Source organism: Camelina sativa, chromosome 10 (genome assembly GCF_030686135.1).
Source record: "Camelina sativa cultivar CO46 ecotype springtype chromosome 10, ASM3068613v1".
NCBI lineage: Eukaryota > Viridiplantae > Streptophyta > Magnoliopsida > Brassicales > Brassicaceae > Camelina > Camelina sativa.
Window position 1 is genome coordinate 7,255,789 of NC_141889.1, and position 16,643 is coordinate 7,272,431.

Here is a 16,643-nt window from a genome sequence, read left to right on the forward strand (position 1 = left end):
TGGCCTTAAATAAATCTCCTGTAGTTGGCTTAAGATACTTAATAATGGTGGGAGACTCATATCCAACATATATTCCCATCCTCCTTTGAGGTCCCATCTTAGTTCTCTGTGGTGGAGCAATAGGTACATAAACGGCACACCCGAATGTTTTTGAGATGGGAAATGTCTGGCTCATGACCCGTTAATAGTTGGGATGGTGAATACTTATGTTCACTAGATGGCCTGATGCGTATAAGCTCTGCTGCATGTAAAACTGCATGTCCCCAAGCCGACACAGGAAGCCTTGACCTCATTAACAATGGCCGAGCTATCAATTGTATTCGTTTAATGAAGGATTCAGCCAATCCATTTTGTGTATGGACATGTGCCACATGATTTTCCACACTCACCCCCATGGACATATAGTAATCATTAAACGCTTGGGATGTAAATTCACCAGCATTGTCTAGACGTATAGTCTTAAGTGGAAAATCTGTAAAATGTGCTCTTAGTCTTATAACTTGAGCCAACAGTCTAGCAAATGCTAGGTTCCTTGTTGATAACAAAAAAACGTGTGACCATCTGGTTGATGCATCGATCATAACCATAAAATATCTAAACGACCCACAAGGTGGGTGTATTGGTCCACATATATCACCTTTTATCCTTTCCAGAAAGTTTAAAGTCTCTTTAGTGACTTTTACTGGTGATGGCCTTATGATAAGTTTCCCTTGTGCACATGCTACACACGTGAGATGTTTAGGGATAACTTTTCTCTCTTTAAGAGTGTGCCCATTTGAATTCTTAATCAATTTACGCATCATGTTAGAACCCGGATGGCCAAGCCGGTCATGCCATAGAGTGAACTGTTCATTGAACATTTTATTCTTTGTCAAGTTAGCTTCTATCATGTTAATCTTAGCATGGTATAAACCAGTGGCTAGTGCAGGTATAGTCTCTAGGACCTTCTTATGCCCATTTACGATTTCAGTAATGTATAGAAATTCTTTGTTTCCTTCACCCTTTGTTTCAACATGATAACCATTCAATCGAATGTCTTTAAAGCTCAATAAACTCCTTTTAGAGCTGGGTTAATACAAAGGCATTACTTAGTTCAATATATGTGCCATTAGGTAATAATATGTGAGCTTGGTCGTAGCCTTCTATTAAGCTTGCTATACCCGCAATTGTACTAACATTGGCACTTTTCATTATGAGGTTTATGAAATATTTTTTGTCCTTCAATATTGTGTGGCTGGATCCACTGTCCACCACTAGTACACTCATATCCTCGGTCATTTCTATAATGACAATAATTTTGTTTTAATTTTTAATAAAACAAGCAAATATATATTGAAATGAAATCATTGAATTTAAACCAAAATAATTATCCAATACATAAACCGAAATTAAAACATAAAAGCATAGAAATTAAACCAAATCCATAATTAAAGCTAGTTATCTTCTTTAAGGCAATCAGAAGTCTCATAGTCTAGTGAATCATCATTCTCATGGTCAAAGTTATCTTCACCATCGAGATGCACATAGTTGGCTTCTGGGTTTTTCTTCAAAATCTCTTGATATGCATCAATAAGATGTTTGGGTGTTCTGCAATTCTTGGCCCAATGGTTAGACATACCACATCGGTGACAAACCGATTTAGCCTTGGATTGTGGTTTAAAGGACCCACGGCCCCTACCACCACGGCCTCGGCCTCCACGGCCATAACTATCAAAACGGCTAGCTTGGTACTGTCCACGACCACCACATCCTCTGCCACCACGGCCACGGCCATAGTGTCTTTCTCTGTGGACATAGTTGGTCTCCTTGGGCTCTTTAGGCTCTTGAGGGGTTTTCTTTGCTAAGTCAACATTGTGAGCTTCTGGTAACGGAGCTGTACCAGGAGGTCTCATTGCACTATTCATCATCAATAGCTCATTGTTCTGCTCAGCTAGTAGTAAACACGAGATTAGGTCTCCATAGGTTTTAAACCCCTTTTCATTGTACTGTTGCTGAAGCAGTATATTTTTAGTGTGAAAAGTAGAGAATGTCTTCTCTAAGAGCTCTTTCTCGGTCACCTTAGTACCACACAACCTAAGAAGTGAGACAATCTTAAAAAGCTCTGAGTTATACTCATCCACGGATTTGTAATCCTGGATCCTTAGGTTTTTCCAATCAAATTGAGCCTTTGGTAGTAGCACCGTCTGTTGGTGTCCGTATCTGCGTTTAAGCTCTGTCCAAAGGTCAAGAGGATTTTCTATGGTGAGATATTGATTCTTGAGACTCTCAGCAAGGTGATGGCACATATGCATAATGGCCTTGTACTTTTGCTCGTCAGTACAGTTAAAATCTTCCTCAATGCATTCAAACAAATCCTTTGACTTTAGCATGATCTTAGTGTCCAATGCCCATTGCAAGTAATTGTCTCCAGAAGCATTCAAGGCGGCATAGTCTAAGTTGTTGAGCCTTGCCATCTGCATAATACAGAAATAGACAACCGATTATTAGCATGCAGTAATAATAGAGCGATCCATGCAATAAATATTTAGGTCATGCGGTATTTGAGACCAAAACATACCTTAGGCCATGCGGTATTTGAGACCGAAACATGCCTTGCTTTTTGCTCATTATTTTTCGGTTTTGGTATGCATGGAAAACAAACAAAACTAGATAGAAACTAGCATGCAACAATTTCCTTTTATTAAGTGTTTCTTTTTTCTTAAATAGTTTTGAGTTTTAGAAAATTTCCTTTTTTCTTAACATTGGATAATAACAAAATATTTTTCTCAAACCTTTAAGTTTATATTTATAATTAATTTAGAAATTATTCAAATTTATTTTATGCAAACACATAATAATTTCCGATTTTAAATTCTTAGTTTTAGGGTTTGATTTTTTTTTTTCAAACACCAAAATCGGATTTAGTCCTTAGAATAATTAGATTAAATTTTTTTCTATGAATTTCGGATTTAATAGTTTAGTTTTAGGGTTCTTATGCAACAAACAATCAATTCAAACAACCCTAAACATTTAATCTAAGCAATTCGGATTTTCAGGTTTTAGTTCTAAGGTTCTTATGCAACAAGCAAAACTCAAACAATCAAACAATCATAGCCGAATTTTAATCATAGCATAATTGGTGTAATTAACAAACAATCTATGCAACCCTAAGCAATCGGATTTTAAAGTTTTTAGGGTGTTAAGGATTCAAAGCTTATGAACTTGTTTGTTTGATTGTGTACTTGTAGATTTAAAGGTTCCAATAAATTAAGAGATCAAGTTTCGATTTATGGGTTCTAAGGAGGTTTGATCTTATTTACCTTCCACCGTTTTGGGGTTGACTGGATATGAACCAGGAGCTAAAGACCTCGGTTTTTACTTCTCTCGATCACGAACCTTGGCCTAGATAGGAGGAAGAACCGATTCACGAATAGGAGCTGCTTCACGAACGGGGACGGAACGCCGGACAGAACTCACCCCGGACAGCAGCGGACCACGAACATGGATGAACCACGAACAGAAACTGATCGTCGAGTATAACCACGAACAAAAACTGATCGCCGAGTATAACCACGAACAAAGGAAGAAGGCGACGACGGTTTTAGGGTTTTAGGGTTTTAGGGTTTACTCAGTTGGACGTTAGAGCAAGTCGTGCTGATAACGTGTTGTAAACTAAAGAATCGAATGAAGTAATTCTCTTGTTCTTATTATTGATAATCGAATAGAGGTTACATATATATAGTGATTACAAAGTCTAAACCTAAACTGATTAGGAGATGGGCCATCGGCCATGGGCCTTACACAATAGGATAAGTAATAGGCCGGTTATGGAAGTCCACTCCAAGTGTTTTACAACAAAAATGTGAATTTTCCTTTTTTTTTTTTTTTTTACTTGATTTAATTTAACCAATGGAATATTCGTATATGAAAACACCGAAATTGATTAATCTGACTATAGGATTTGTATCTTATATATGAATAGAATGAATAAAGAGAAAGAGTGTGAATTATATTAGGAGGGCTTGGTGTGTTGCTTAGTTGTTCCAGCAAAAAACAATGACTATATAGTAGTAGAAGTAAATCCTATGGAGACCTAATCTCGTGTTTATGATGATTTTCCGCTTTTAATTTGATAGTTTAGATTTTTTTTATTGTATTCTTGTATATAAAAATTTGTTTGATTTGTGTTTAATTAGTGTTTAGATTTCCTACATAGTATATCCTAAGATATACTACAATTTATTACTACTACCAGCATTTCCAGCATAACAAGCCTCAACTCCTCGTCATCGCTACCATCATTTTTAATGCAAATTTCAATCATCATACATCATCTGTACTATTTTATTTTTTCTATACTATTTTATTTGTATTTTATGTAGACATAATTTTTATTTTTAATAAGTTTATTTCAGTTTTCCAAAATTCAAATTATGTTCTATATAGAAAAAGAGGTATATTTTTTTAGAAAATTTATAAAATCTGAATTAATTGCTGTAAACATAAAATAAAAATACAAATCAAGAGAGGTAAAGAGAAAAAATACTCACAAAACAATTATATCATTGTCTCTCTCCTCAGGCCTCATTCTCACATCCCATGTTTTTTCCTTATTTCTGAATATAAAAATACAAATTAAAAGGGCTATTTTTTCTCACGCATCACTACTACAACAGCACGTGAATGACACTTAAGTGTATTATAGTAATTTCACTATGACCTTTGGCTAGTCACCTAATTTCACCAATTAGTTTGCTATATTCTTTGTTACTTCTGCTATTTTGGCTAGTACACAAATTCGCTCTTATTATTACGCCGCCTTCTAGGGGGTTGAGAGAGTCAGTATTTTTGGGTTGGGTTGATCCGCATCAACGTCGCCCATCTCTCTCTCGGACTTCTTTCCACCAGCAGAAGATTCACGGGCCTTCTTGTTGGCTTCAAGGAGCTTATCGAGATTTGCAAAAGTGTTTTTAATTATACATGCATCCTCGATTTCATTGTATGCTTTTTACATGTTGGACCGCATTTCCCGGATGTATGCCAGATCTCTGACCGCCACGAAGTTGCGGTAGATGGCTTCGTCCATCTCTCCTTGGGATTTCTAGGATTGAACTAATATGGCAGGATCTTGATCTTCACGGTAAGCTTTCTCCATCTCTGAAAACACTGACCGGCAATAAGCCAAATCCCTCTCCACCAGAAACTGTTCGTATATGGCTTCGGGCGATGGAATAAATTCCTCCAAGGTTTTGATTGCAAGCATCTCCATCTCTCTCGTATCTTCCATCTCTCTCGTATTATCAAAAAAAAAATGTGAGACCATATATTTAGCAAAAAAAAAACTGCTGGATGAATGTTAACCTATAGTTAGAAGTTAGAACTTAACCATGATCGAAATAAATCTTGGTGCCTATTAGTTATATAATATGCTCCAACTTTGCCCATCGTAAAATTCACATGTAAACTATGAATATTTTTTTTGAGAAAAATATAATTGTCATCTCTAAATGTTGACCGTGTGATTTTAAATTTTAAAAATTCTTATTTATCTCTTTTTAATTAGCCAATCAAAATACAAAAATTTGTCATGTTATATTTTTACTATTATTTGAAAACACACTTCAAGAACAACTTTAGTTTTTATAAGAATTAACATACCCATACCATTGGGATCATATAACTAAATTAAATCAGAGATAAAATTGTCTTTTGATCTCTCCTCTTATCAGATATACACGCGGATCCCGGCTCAAATCAGAAATCATCAATAATAAATTCTGATTTGTTTTGCAAAAATGGTTTGTTGGTTTGGTGGTATGAGAAAGCAGATACAAACGACTGTGCGATCCTCCTCAAGTCCAGTGGCGGATCCAGGAAAATATTTGGTATGGGCACTGAAATAATATAGTTAATAAATATTATTTTTTTTTGTTTATGTTAAAGTATATATTTTGCATTTTTGAATATATTCTAAGGTATGAACTATGAAGTCCAAAAAATGAACCAAACTTTTTGAAAGTATTGTTTATATTGGTTGATGATTATGCTTAGTTAGATACATACTTAATTTATTAATTAGGAAATACACAATTACAAACTTATCATTCATTATAAAATATAAATATTTGTAATATATTTTAAATCACTTATCTTAATTATCATATCACACAAATTTAAAGCCTAAAAATAAGAAATTAACTACAAAAGAGATAAAAAAAATTAATGTTACTAATATAATAGTTTATTACTTATATTTTTTAAAATTAAGATATATGTCTACTTTGTAATAAAAGAAATGTGAATAAAGTGAAAATAGAAATAATTCATATAGTTTTATTTAAGAAAAAAATGGAATAAGAAAATGCCTTAGGTAAACAAAAGACTCCAACAAATTTAAACTGACCAAAAGAAAAACAAAAAAGAAAAAGAAATATATCAAGTGCTAAGGGCATCTGCATTGGGAGAACATTTTTGGGTGTTTTTAGAGTAAAAATATTATGAAAATAATGTAAGATCATTAGTTTAGATCTTTTGTTAAGAAGTTGGTTATTGGGAGAACATGTTTAAGATCATAAGATTTAATAATATAATAATCTTAAACATATTACAATTTTAAAAACTTTAAAAACTTTAAAAAATAACATTTAAATTGCAAAATTAAAAAAACTTATACTAAAATTCAAAATACAATACCACATTTTTATGAAACAAAAAAACATTAAAGATATAAATAAAGAAACAAACAAACATATTACAGTTTTAAAAACTTTAAAAAATAACATTTAAATTGCAAACTTAAAAAACTTATATTAAAATTCAAAATACAATACCAATTTTTTATGAAACAAAAAAACATTAAAGATATAAATAAATAAAAACAAACAAACATATTACAATTTTAAAAACTTTAAAAATAACATTTAAATTGCAAACCTAAAAAAACTTATACTAAAATTCAAAATACAATACCAAATTTTTATGAAATAAAAAAAAACATTAAAGATATAAATTAAAAAAAAACAAACAAAACTTCCTCCAAACAAATAAATGTTTTCTCCTTTACAAAAAATTGTATTCATTCACGAGTTGCCACATCACCCAAGAACTGACCCAAAATCAGTTCTACATCAAGAACCAACAACATGTTCTTCACCCGCTGTTCTTTATATTTTTAATTTTAAAAAGGCTTAGAACACCCAAAGTGTTCTCCGAATGCAGATGGCCTAATTGAGAAACGAACTCAGGACCTAATGCTTATCATTGGGAACAATTACCAACTGATCTAAAGATTCTAATGGTATATTGTTAATAGCAGAACATTTCTCTTTGACATCAAATCAATAGCAAATAAAGGTGAAAAAGTAAACGATTATTTCTCTCTCTAACAGTGAGTTCGCCCTAGCCGCCGAGTAACTCGAATTTTGATCTCCGTTTACCCTCTCCGGTAGTCGGCGCTCCTCGCTGGTGCCGTGAGAGGGTCCCTTTCTCTTTGCTTAGTTTTTGGTGTCTTTGTCTCCGACTCTGTTCGATCTGGTTTGGTTTGGTGTAGAAGTAGGCTTCTTGGCTTGGTAAGTGGATCTCTTGGTCTGACTTCTTTGTTGATCTGCTAGATTGCTAGTCGGCTTAGTTTGTTTTCAAGTTAGGGTTCTTTTAAGCAGAAACTTGGCCTTCGATTGGGGAATCTTATGGTTTGTTTGGAGTTTAGAGTTTGGTTTTTAGGAGGCGGATGGAGCTGTCAATTCTTTTGGGCTTTGTGGTTGCAAAGAAGAAGTTTAGTATTTTCTGGATCTGGTAGATCCACGGTGCAACTCGAAGACTATTTTTCCTTCTTTGTTTGATCCCTCCCTAGTGTTGTCGCTGCTCATTTGTATATCATCGTTTGAAGCCTTCATTTTTGTTTGTTTGGTTGTGATTGCGTTACCACCCCCCCCCCCCCCCCCAGCCTTTGTCGTTCCTCTCACCCTTGGTCTGCTTGCCTTCCTTTGATTCCCATTTGGTTCTTTCCCTTTTTAAGCTTGGGCTCTGTTTTGTTGGGAAGATATGCTAGTCTTCTAAGTTGGCAGTTGGTTCTCCTCATTTTTTGTTACTCGTTTGTGGTTGATAGCTTCTTGTATCCTCCTTGTTCTCATTTGAGTTCGAGTGTGCAAGTGGTTAGGCTTTGCTCCTTGTCTCTGCTTTGCAGATCTGGCTAGATCTGATTGCGTTTTGGAAGGCTTCTATCTAGACAATAAAGGACGCTGCAGTCGTCGTCGTCGCATCCGGAAGCGTGTTCGTGTCTTCGCTTTTCGGGTTATGAAGGCTTGGTTCTGGTTCTGAGAGATCAGCTTTCAAAAGGATATGAGGTGGCTGATGTTATTGTTGGATTGGCCGTGCACATCCTTGATAAATCTCTTCTGCATGACTTCAGAGAAGAATTCCTCATGCTTATTAAGATTAGTATGTTTAGTAAGGTTTAAGCCTAGGTGTCTTTGCTTATGGTTTAAAAGTTTGTTCTCTCTCGTTTTAGGTTTCAGTTTTTTTGCTTTGCTTTAAGTATTTTGTGTTCATGTTTAGATTCCAGGGAATTCTCGTTTTCTGTTGGCTTAGACTTTGCGGACATTATGTTGTCCGCTGACTTTGTATCTCACCTTTGGTACCAAAACTAGTTCACTAATAAAATTTTAGACGACAGAAAAAAAAAAAAAAAAGAGGATCATGAATGTGTGGACTATTTTCAATATTTTATTAATTGTTTTTCACCACACTTGAAAATAGTCCACACACTCGTGATTTTTCACCAAATAAAATATTGAAAATAATTACATTACATACAAGTATACAACCCCACACACTCTTGATTTATCAACATATTTATTATGAGTCAATGTTTGGTATAAGGAGTGTAATTATAAGATTTGTTTGAAAACTTAGGGAATGGTACGCTGAAATAGCAAGAGAGAGTTTAAACTTGGGGTCTAGCTTGGACGATGTAAATATGGCCACCTTTGACAACACCTTCGATGTCTTGAGGAGAACCATAGAGCGTCTCTATCACATTTCCAGCTTCTGCAATTGTTGAGAACAGGCGCATTTGAAAGGCTTTGTCCACTATTAGTGGCTCCCTTGAGTAATCCACCACCACTTCCTCCGCTTCATCCATTATCACACTGCAGCAATTACACCCTTCTTCAGCTTTTGAGTTCCGAAAAAAGACTGAAAACAGAGAAACACACATAAACAAACCTGTCGTAAAGTCCAGCGCCTGCGTTTCCCTCGAGATCCTCATTGTTTGAGTCTGACCGGAATATGATTGAGGGTTTAGAATACAGAGCTATCCTCTTACTTGGGTAGCTGATCACCTGTACAACCCAAAATTTACCACTCACTTTGTTAAAATTCTATTCATTTATAACTGAAACTTAAGAGACAAATACAATCTTTTTGTTTCTTACAGTTGGAGACTTTAGGTTCGTTTTTTTGGTGATGAAGCTCATTGCTCGTCCTGGATATGCTCCAACCAAGGTCTCTCCCAAACCCTTCACAACCTGAGAAAACACAGTTTTATGATAATTGGATTTTTACTTGAATTTTTTTGAATATGGAGCAAGTTCTATAGTTTACCTCTGTGTATATTTCTGTAGAGTCACCAGAGACAGGATTATTTGTGTGGATGACAAAAGCATAATCGCCACATATGACTTCTTGAATTAGCACCGCCATGCAAACGGCATCATGGTCAAGCCTAGTTTTTTTGCAACTGACATAAGCTCTCTCATTCCACTTTGAAGCCCAGACCTATGGAGATGTGAAGATCAGGAATGCACTTGGTTCTTTTCATAATACACTTACATTCAAAGAGATTCCTACCTTTTTGATTGCCATCCACGATCGGTTCCAACCTGGTTCATCTCCAAGACCCGACATTCTTTCACTTCTCAATTTGTTCATCAGTTCATTTCTCTACCAAATATTTAAAAACCCAACATGTGATACATATAAATCATGAACAGAGAGAAAGAAAAACAATTATATGACCAATTACCAGAGCCATTGGAGCGCTCATTTGTAAAATAGCTTCTTGAATCGCCTTAAGTTTTGTCAGATCTCCTCTGTTAAGAGAATCCTTAAAGGCAGAAATCTTGCGTGCTACATCCTGAAAAGCAATGGATCCGACAAAAATAAAATATATGAGAGGGCTCTGTATCACAAACTCAATGAGGATTTGATTTGATCATGTGGTAGCCATTCCTTGCAAAACTTTTTAAGAGTTTCAAGAAAAGAGAAATTGATAAGGCAACATGATTTTAGCTATACCTTATTGGAATGATCTGAGAGTGCATTCTCAAATGTTCCGAACGGAAGAGCAACTGAGGTAGGTATCTTGATCCATGATGGAACTCTTTCTCGTAGAAACTTGATGTTGTATGATTTTGAACCAACCTACAAAAACTCAGTCAAATGGTATTCTCAAAATGTAACTTTTTATCTTCACGAATCTGGTTTTTACTTACCATTTCATCAGTGAATTCCTTGGATGATATCACATAGTGGCCACAAAAATTCTTCCCCTTAGAGATCACTCCCCGTGGGACCGAAGAAATATAAATATGACGGACAGAGACATCAGAGATGTTGCCATCACTACAAGTGATATAAACTCCGAGATATCAGAAAACCCATCTTTTAGCGTAAAGAACAGTGACGACATAAGAGTTCGATTACCTGATACGTAAACCAGTAGACATTGTATGAATAGATATTGCTCTCCCTTCCTTCAACTTGAGATTCCTAAGAACATTCTGATCGAAGCATGTAGCAAAGCATATCTGCATCAGACAAACTTGAATTGAGAAGCGGACATATGTAAAATGTGAACATCTTGGTTCCTATTTTTGCAGCATTGTGTAATGATATATATTGGATCAGAAAATAGTACATGCCTTGCTGTTTCTTGCTCTAATAGAGACATGAGACAAGATATCAATCATACTAGGAGTCAGCACAGCAACAACGCCATCAGGGATCTCCTCTTCTCCTGTGACTTTACCAGCGATAATTACAGTTGGCTTCGAGTAAACTTTATTCTGAACTACAATCAACTCATTTACACAAACCAAAAACCCATATGCATCCGCTGAGCTGATAACCTGCCAACTGCTCAACCAGATAAAATTGGTTTAGAGCAAAAAATAAATAAATAAAGGTTCAGTAACACCTTCTACATGAAGTAGTCTGAATTATAGTCTGTTTTTTTAAGCTCAAAAACGTATCTTACCAGCCTAAATTCGCCATTTTCCTGAGAGAAGGATCAAATCTGTTAACAAGAGTTGATAGAACGGCCCCTGGTCCTGCTCTTATAACCTCTTCAGTGAAAACATCAATCTGAAATAAGAAACCCAAATGGATTTCTATTAATATATATATATATATATATATCAACTTTTAGACATTATTATATAAAGAAGAAAGTGGAGTCTAATTGAAATATACCCCATGCTTGTCAATACGTAACAGTTGACCAAGATATTTTGCTGTAGGCTCTATTAATCGAAAATAATGCTGACATCTATCTGCAAGTACTAGTTGTAAACGGTCAAGGACGGCTTTTGTTTGCAATGCCCACTGAAAATCATGAGGTCTGTAAGTCTCACTGACACGGTACCAATCCTAGACGCGAAAGAGAAGCACAAGTATTATTCGTATAAGAACACTGAGAGTCAATCTTTGAAAGAGAAATAACGGGAAAGAGTTAGAAGATATAACATGCCTTTGTGCAGAAGATAATTTCTTCATTGTTAAATGTAGATAAGCACAGATTCTCAAGCACCACGCAAATGAAAAATATAATTTCCTGTTACAAAGAGGGAGAAAGAAGATCATACCTCACTCTTAGGTGTAAAGACTAATATTTGCCTACAAGGAAAAGTATAATAGTTTTAAACTACAACAGTAACAGATACCGGTGGGTTATTGATGTTTAAGGAGATGAGTCTCTTCTCTATTGTTGTTTTAAAACACGACTCCAAAGCAATGTCCAAAAATAGTAAATCTTTAGCCCTCGTACGAGGTGCTCGTAGTGCAGGGTGTAACTCAATGCGAGCATCAACTAACTTCTGAAAAATTGCATAAAAGTAAGCATAAAAAAACAAACAATACGGAGTAAGACTGGCAATAGGAAGGATATGTGCTATTAGAACCTCTATTAGGGAGTCAGTGTTCTCTTCGTGGACAAGCCTCTTAACTAAATTCAGTAGATCCTACCATACAATGGAAATGAACGCTCTGTTAGGATTTTGGATGTCTTTATAATGTATAATATATCTTACTGGAAAAATATACTATGAGGATATTGTACCTGCAATTTTGGTGATAAACCATTGACAGCAAAGACATGATGACCCTGAAAAAGAAAAAGAAAATGAAAGGATGAGATATTATTCTAAACAAAGGTATGGTTGTTGAGGAGGATATGTGTCCCAGAAATCAAAAAAGTTTGGATCATGAACTATTTACCTTAGATGGAGAAAGGAACGTATCAATAGCAGACTCAAGGTCTGCACCTGAATGAACTGCCTACAAAGGCAGGTAGAAAACAGCTCGTTTAGATATTCAAGATACTGAAAGTAGAGGATGAAGCTAAAGGTTGTTGTGTAATGTGTATATTCCTGATATTACCGGTCCCAATTGCAATGCAATCATAATCTAATGAAGGCCAGAGGGATATATGTTCATCATCACAATAGTGTTGGGCTTAATTACTAAGCTAATTACAGTTTGCGCCGAAGAATTCTTTAATGGATCAGGAAAAGAAAATTAGGCTGAAAGTGCAGAAAATAGGGATACGATTGTTATTATAAATACCTTTAATGTTTTTAAGTACATTGTAAGGTCACGGATGAGTCCTTCTTTGCCATCACCTCTGAAACGAGGCTCTGATACTATGGGACGGTCATAACTTGCAAGCCTTTCTTTTGTGATACCATTGGCCTTTAGTGTTTGCCAGTAAGCATCGATCCTAAAGTCAGATCTCACATAGTTTAAGAGAGCCTGTGGCAGAAGAATAAAACTCATCAGAGATTCTCCACGTGAAAAATAAACAGATATCACATCTCTGATTTACCAATCTCTAGATGTGAGTAGCTTACATCTCTGATTTACCAATCTATAGATGTGAGTATCTTACTTCATTTTGAAGCATATTTCATCATATATATATATGTACCTCGCAAATTATCACATCATCTGCGCTACTGTTGTTGTGCAGCTTTTGGTGCCACTCTTCCATCATGCCGGATTTGCAGTGGTTATTTCTCTAACAAAAGATAATAAAGACAAGTAAAGGTTAAAGACGTAAAAAGAAACTACTCTAACAAGACTAGGAAAAGTTTTAGCTGCAGAGATGTTGAATTATATACCTGAATAACAAGGATTTCGTCACGGATTCTCTGCCCAACATCACCTTGACCTCCACGACCCACAAGTGCCATAGTTAGTCTCACAATTTCTCTCTTTATTGGTTGCTGCAAATATATTTTCTCCATCAAATTGGTGAATCTTTCTAGCGCTTCACTAATTTCCCTGCATAAAAAGACTTGAGGCATAAAAAGTCTGATCTTAAGGAAGAAGACATATGATCAATTAAAATTAGCCAATGAAACAATAGCTCTACCGAGGTTTCACGTTATAGTTCTTATTCCAGGTAAGATGTCTGGTGGCCATGAACCTCATCCACACCATTATACCAATACAACCACCTTCTCCTTCATCCTTACAACGCTCGGTCAACTCTGTTGCGATGTTGAACCTGCCAAGCTATGCATATCAGAAACTTCACTAACATCTAAGAAGGAAAATTAGGTTTCAGATACTTTGACTTACCTGTGCATCAATGATCTCTCAGCTTCTTTCTCTCGCTCAGATATTTCATCAAGCAACCATTTAAGAATATACTTTCCATCCACGTCAAGCTAATCAGGAGAATAAATATGTTTTAAAAGTGAAATATAGTAATAACAACATCCCAAACCACTGACGGTGTGATGGCTTTAACTCACCTTACCCCTGGTACTGGCTGTTGATTTCAGGTTTACAACGAAGTTGGCTCCATTATTGTTTACCCAGTAGCCTCCAGACCATATCACAAATTGGATACCAACAAAACCGACTTGTTTTAAATTTATATCAATAAACTTTTCCAATGCGAAAAAGATGAGAAGCGTTAGTAGATAAAAGTAATAATAGAAGTACTTTAAAACAAAAGACGGCAATCGCTGTAAAAAAATATTCAGTGCATGTTTTACCTGATAAGAGTGTTCTCTGTTCGACATATCTGTAAAATGTGTTTGACATGCTCCATGAACAAGTTTTGATTTATCAGGTAACACATCAGGTGGTGGAATCTATTTAGAGTTAAAAAAATCAGTCTTTTATTGAGAAGATTGTGATAAGACATATATACAGAAGCACGAACATCGTACCAACCACTCTCCTGCAGAAGACTTGGCGACTCCCCAATGGAGAACTGTTGGACCAGCCATGTTTGTGGCAACCCATAAGCGACAATCTCCCTTAACATCTCTCTGGAGAACCTAACAAAATTACATAAGCCAGAAATTATCTAGCAGTTATTAAAAACTACCAATAATGAATTGACTGTATAAACAAGTGGTATTACAAACCGTGATCTCATAGTTTCTGACATGAAAGATTTTCTGTGAAACTACATTTTCTTTGCCGATAGATCTCTTGGAGAGTTCGGCAAGGACTGTACTTTGCACACTTCCATTTCTGTTGATTGGTTCGGCATATTTCTGTAACCATTTCTGAACATCATGCTTCCGTCGATATGATTGGTTCATTGATTGATGTGGCTCACTGGTTACTTCTTTCTCCACTGGTACTGTAGAGTTAGCGTGCAGGTCGTCCAAAGATATTCCTCTAGCGAGCTCCGCTTGGAGCTCTCTTATTGCGTTGTCATAGTCTATCTGAAATGAAATAAATGCAAGATACGAGAGACAGCACCGACTTTACAACTCATAAACACAGAGATGAGTAGTTTAGAGCAAGAGTTACATCGCAAAGCAAGTAAAGAATTACTTAATAAAAAGATCAGCGTATCTACTTAATGGACCAATTTAACCTGTTGTTCACGTGCAGAGCTTTGGGGACGGCCCCTCCGGTCCCATATCTTATGTGCTCTTCTTTCTATCAGATTATTTGGAATCCGATGATGAGCATGCAGATCATTCCAGGGAATCTCAACCCGGAAGTTTCCATTTTGTTGTTTCAACCTGAAATTTTCATTAGGCATCAAGTAGAGACGTGAACTGCACCCCGTTCATCCCTCAGAAGACACAAGTATCAAGTATGACTCAATTATAGAAAAGAACGAATTACGCACCATCTGTTATGGCTACCATCTTTCAACACAAATTCAATCGCACGTACCCTTGGATCCCGCAACTCAAGGATCACTACATAAGCATTCCCACTCTGCAGTAGAGAGAAGAAATACTTTGCTGAAAAAAACTGACTTCTAGATAAAACCTTGTAGATAAGCAAGAAATGTAAGGGTTATGTAGACCTTCACAAATGGAGTCTGCAATGCACCTTGCTTTGAGGAATGTTCAGATGGGACAAACCAGTTGCTGTAGATAACATAAGTCAAAACATACAGATATTTAAAGTATAAACTCTGTCTTAAAGATCATTCATCACTCACTTATTCCCTTGGTAAATACAACCCCAATGAAGAATCCATGTGCGAATGCAGTTCTTAATGTGAAACTCAGCTCTTACACTGCTCCCATTCGGTAAACCAGTGACAGTGATCTGAACTGATACCAAGATTTAGTCCAAAATCTGAAATTATAAATTCCAGCAGGACAGCAGAAAGAACAGACCTGCAGCTCCATCCCTTCTATTAGCTGGAATTGTTGGACTTTAGAGGTTGCCATGACAGCTATTCATAAAAAGAGTTCACTAGTTAGCCTCAACTAGAAATCTAGAATTATGAATGATCGCCGATAGTTTCAAACAATAAAACTCGAATTTCCAGTTGATGGACCACAGTGCACTACTGTCATCTTGAAACAGCATCAGAGTAACAACAACACTATTTATAAAGCGTTTATATTGAGTATTGACATGCCTTCTTCATGCATAACACATCAAAAAGCAAAACTAATTGTCCGACCAGTTTTTTTCCTCACGTTTACCTTTTTCTTTCACCTTTGGCTCTCTTCACGAAGTTGAGATGTTTCTATGCCTTAACCGTAGTCAAGTCTACACTAGCTCTTCAGGAAATCACGCAACTAGTTTCCTGTATCAAAATATATTTTGTAAACAGTATCAATTACACAGGTACAGCATAAGAGAGAATTTGAGAAAAGCAAAGACTCAGTTCCATTATAAATCGAGGGATTCTATTCACTTGGCTCTCAAATGACCACACAAAGGTGCCAAAAGGTGCCGTGTGGGTGTAGATTTGAAACAGGGGAGATAAAAAGGGACATTAACAGCTATGCTTCAAAGTTCCAGAATCATAAAAGAACTAACGCTGAAAGAGACTTACAGGAATCCTATTCTCTTCTGCTTTGATGAAGAAAGGCATCTGTAAAGGTAAAGAAGACATACATACCAAATAATAATAACTCACATCATCTTCCCCAAATTATAGAAAAGAC

General features: G+C 35.9%; 2 protein-coding genes across 14 annotated transcripts; both read right to left on the reverse strand.

Moving 5' to 3' along the window:
• Window positions 1-1,433: 1,433 nt before the first annotated feature.
• On the reverse strand, window positions 1,434-2,453 carry LOC147935869 (uncharacterized). Its single transcript, XM_087468497.1, has one exon. It carries the CDS (start codon window positions 2,451-2,453, stop codon window positions 1,434-1,436), a length of 1,020 nt encoding a protein of 339 aa, XP_087324623.1.
• Window positions 2,454-8,748: 6,295 nt separating this feature from the next.
• LOC104717833 (alpha-glucan water dikinase 2) lies at window positions 8,749-16,638 on the reverse strand. Of its 13 annotated transcripts, XM_087468919.1 has the most exons (33): window positions 16,391-16,473; window positions 16,176-16,279; window positions 15,861-15,919; window positions 15,680-15,789; window positions 15,542-15,605; window positions 15,359-15,450; window positions 15,098-15,248; window positions 14,637-14,942; window positions 14,436-14,546; window positions 14,259-14,357; window positions 14,013-14,147; window positions 13,837-13,925; window positions 13,628-13,762; window positions 13,374-13,536; window positions 13,181-13,270; window positions 12,820-13,005; window positions 12,472-12,531; window positions 12,314-12,358; window positions 12,156-12,215; window positions 11,919-12,071; window positions 11,726-11,809; window positions 11,449-11,625; window positions 11,234-11,340; window positions 10,899-11,112; window positions 10,681-10,784; window positions 10,470-10,599; window positions 10,273-10,398; window positions 10,001-10,111; window positions 9,826-9,918; window positions 9,580-9,753; window positions 9,411-9,503; window positions 9,202-9,317; window positions 8,749-9,125 (listed from the first exon to the last, which is right to left on the reverse strand). In XM_087468919.1, the coding sequence occupies exons 3-33, from the start codon at window positions 15,912-15,914 to the stop codon at window positions 8,921-8,923; spliced, it is 3,837 nt and encodes a 1,278-aa protein (XP_087325045.1). In that variant the 5' UTR covers window positions 15,915-15,919; window positions 16,176-16,279; window positions 16,391-16,473; the 3' UTR covers window positions 8,749-8,920. The 13 variants fall into 13 exon arrangements, with proteins under 13 accessions (XP_087325045.1, XP_087325042.1, XP_087325041.1 ...); XM_087468916.1 differs by lacking the exon at window positions 16,391-16,473 and adding an exon at window positions 16,532-16,638 and having other exon boundaries at window positions 14,013-14,357; XM_087468915.1 differs by having other exon boundaries at window positions 14,013-14,357.
• Window positions 16,639-16,643: the final 5 nt, after the last annotated feature.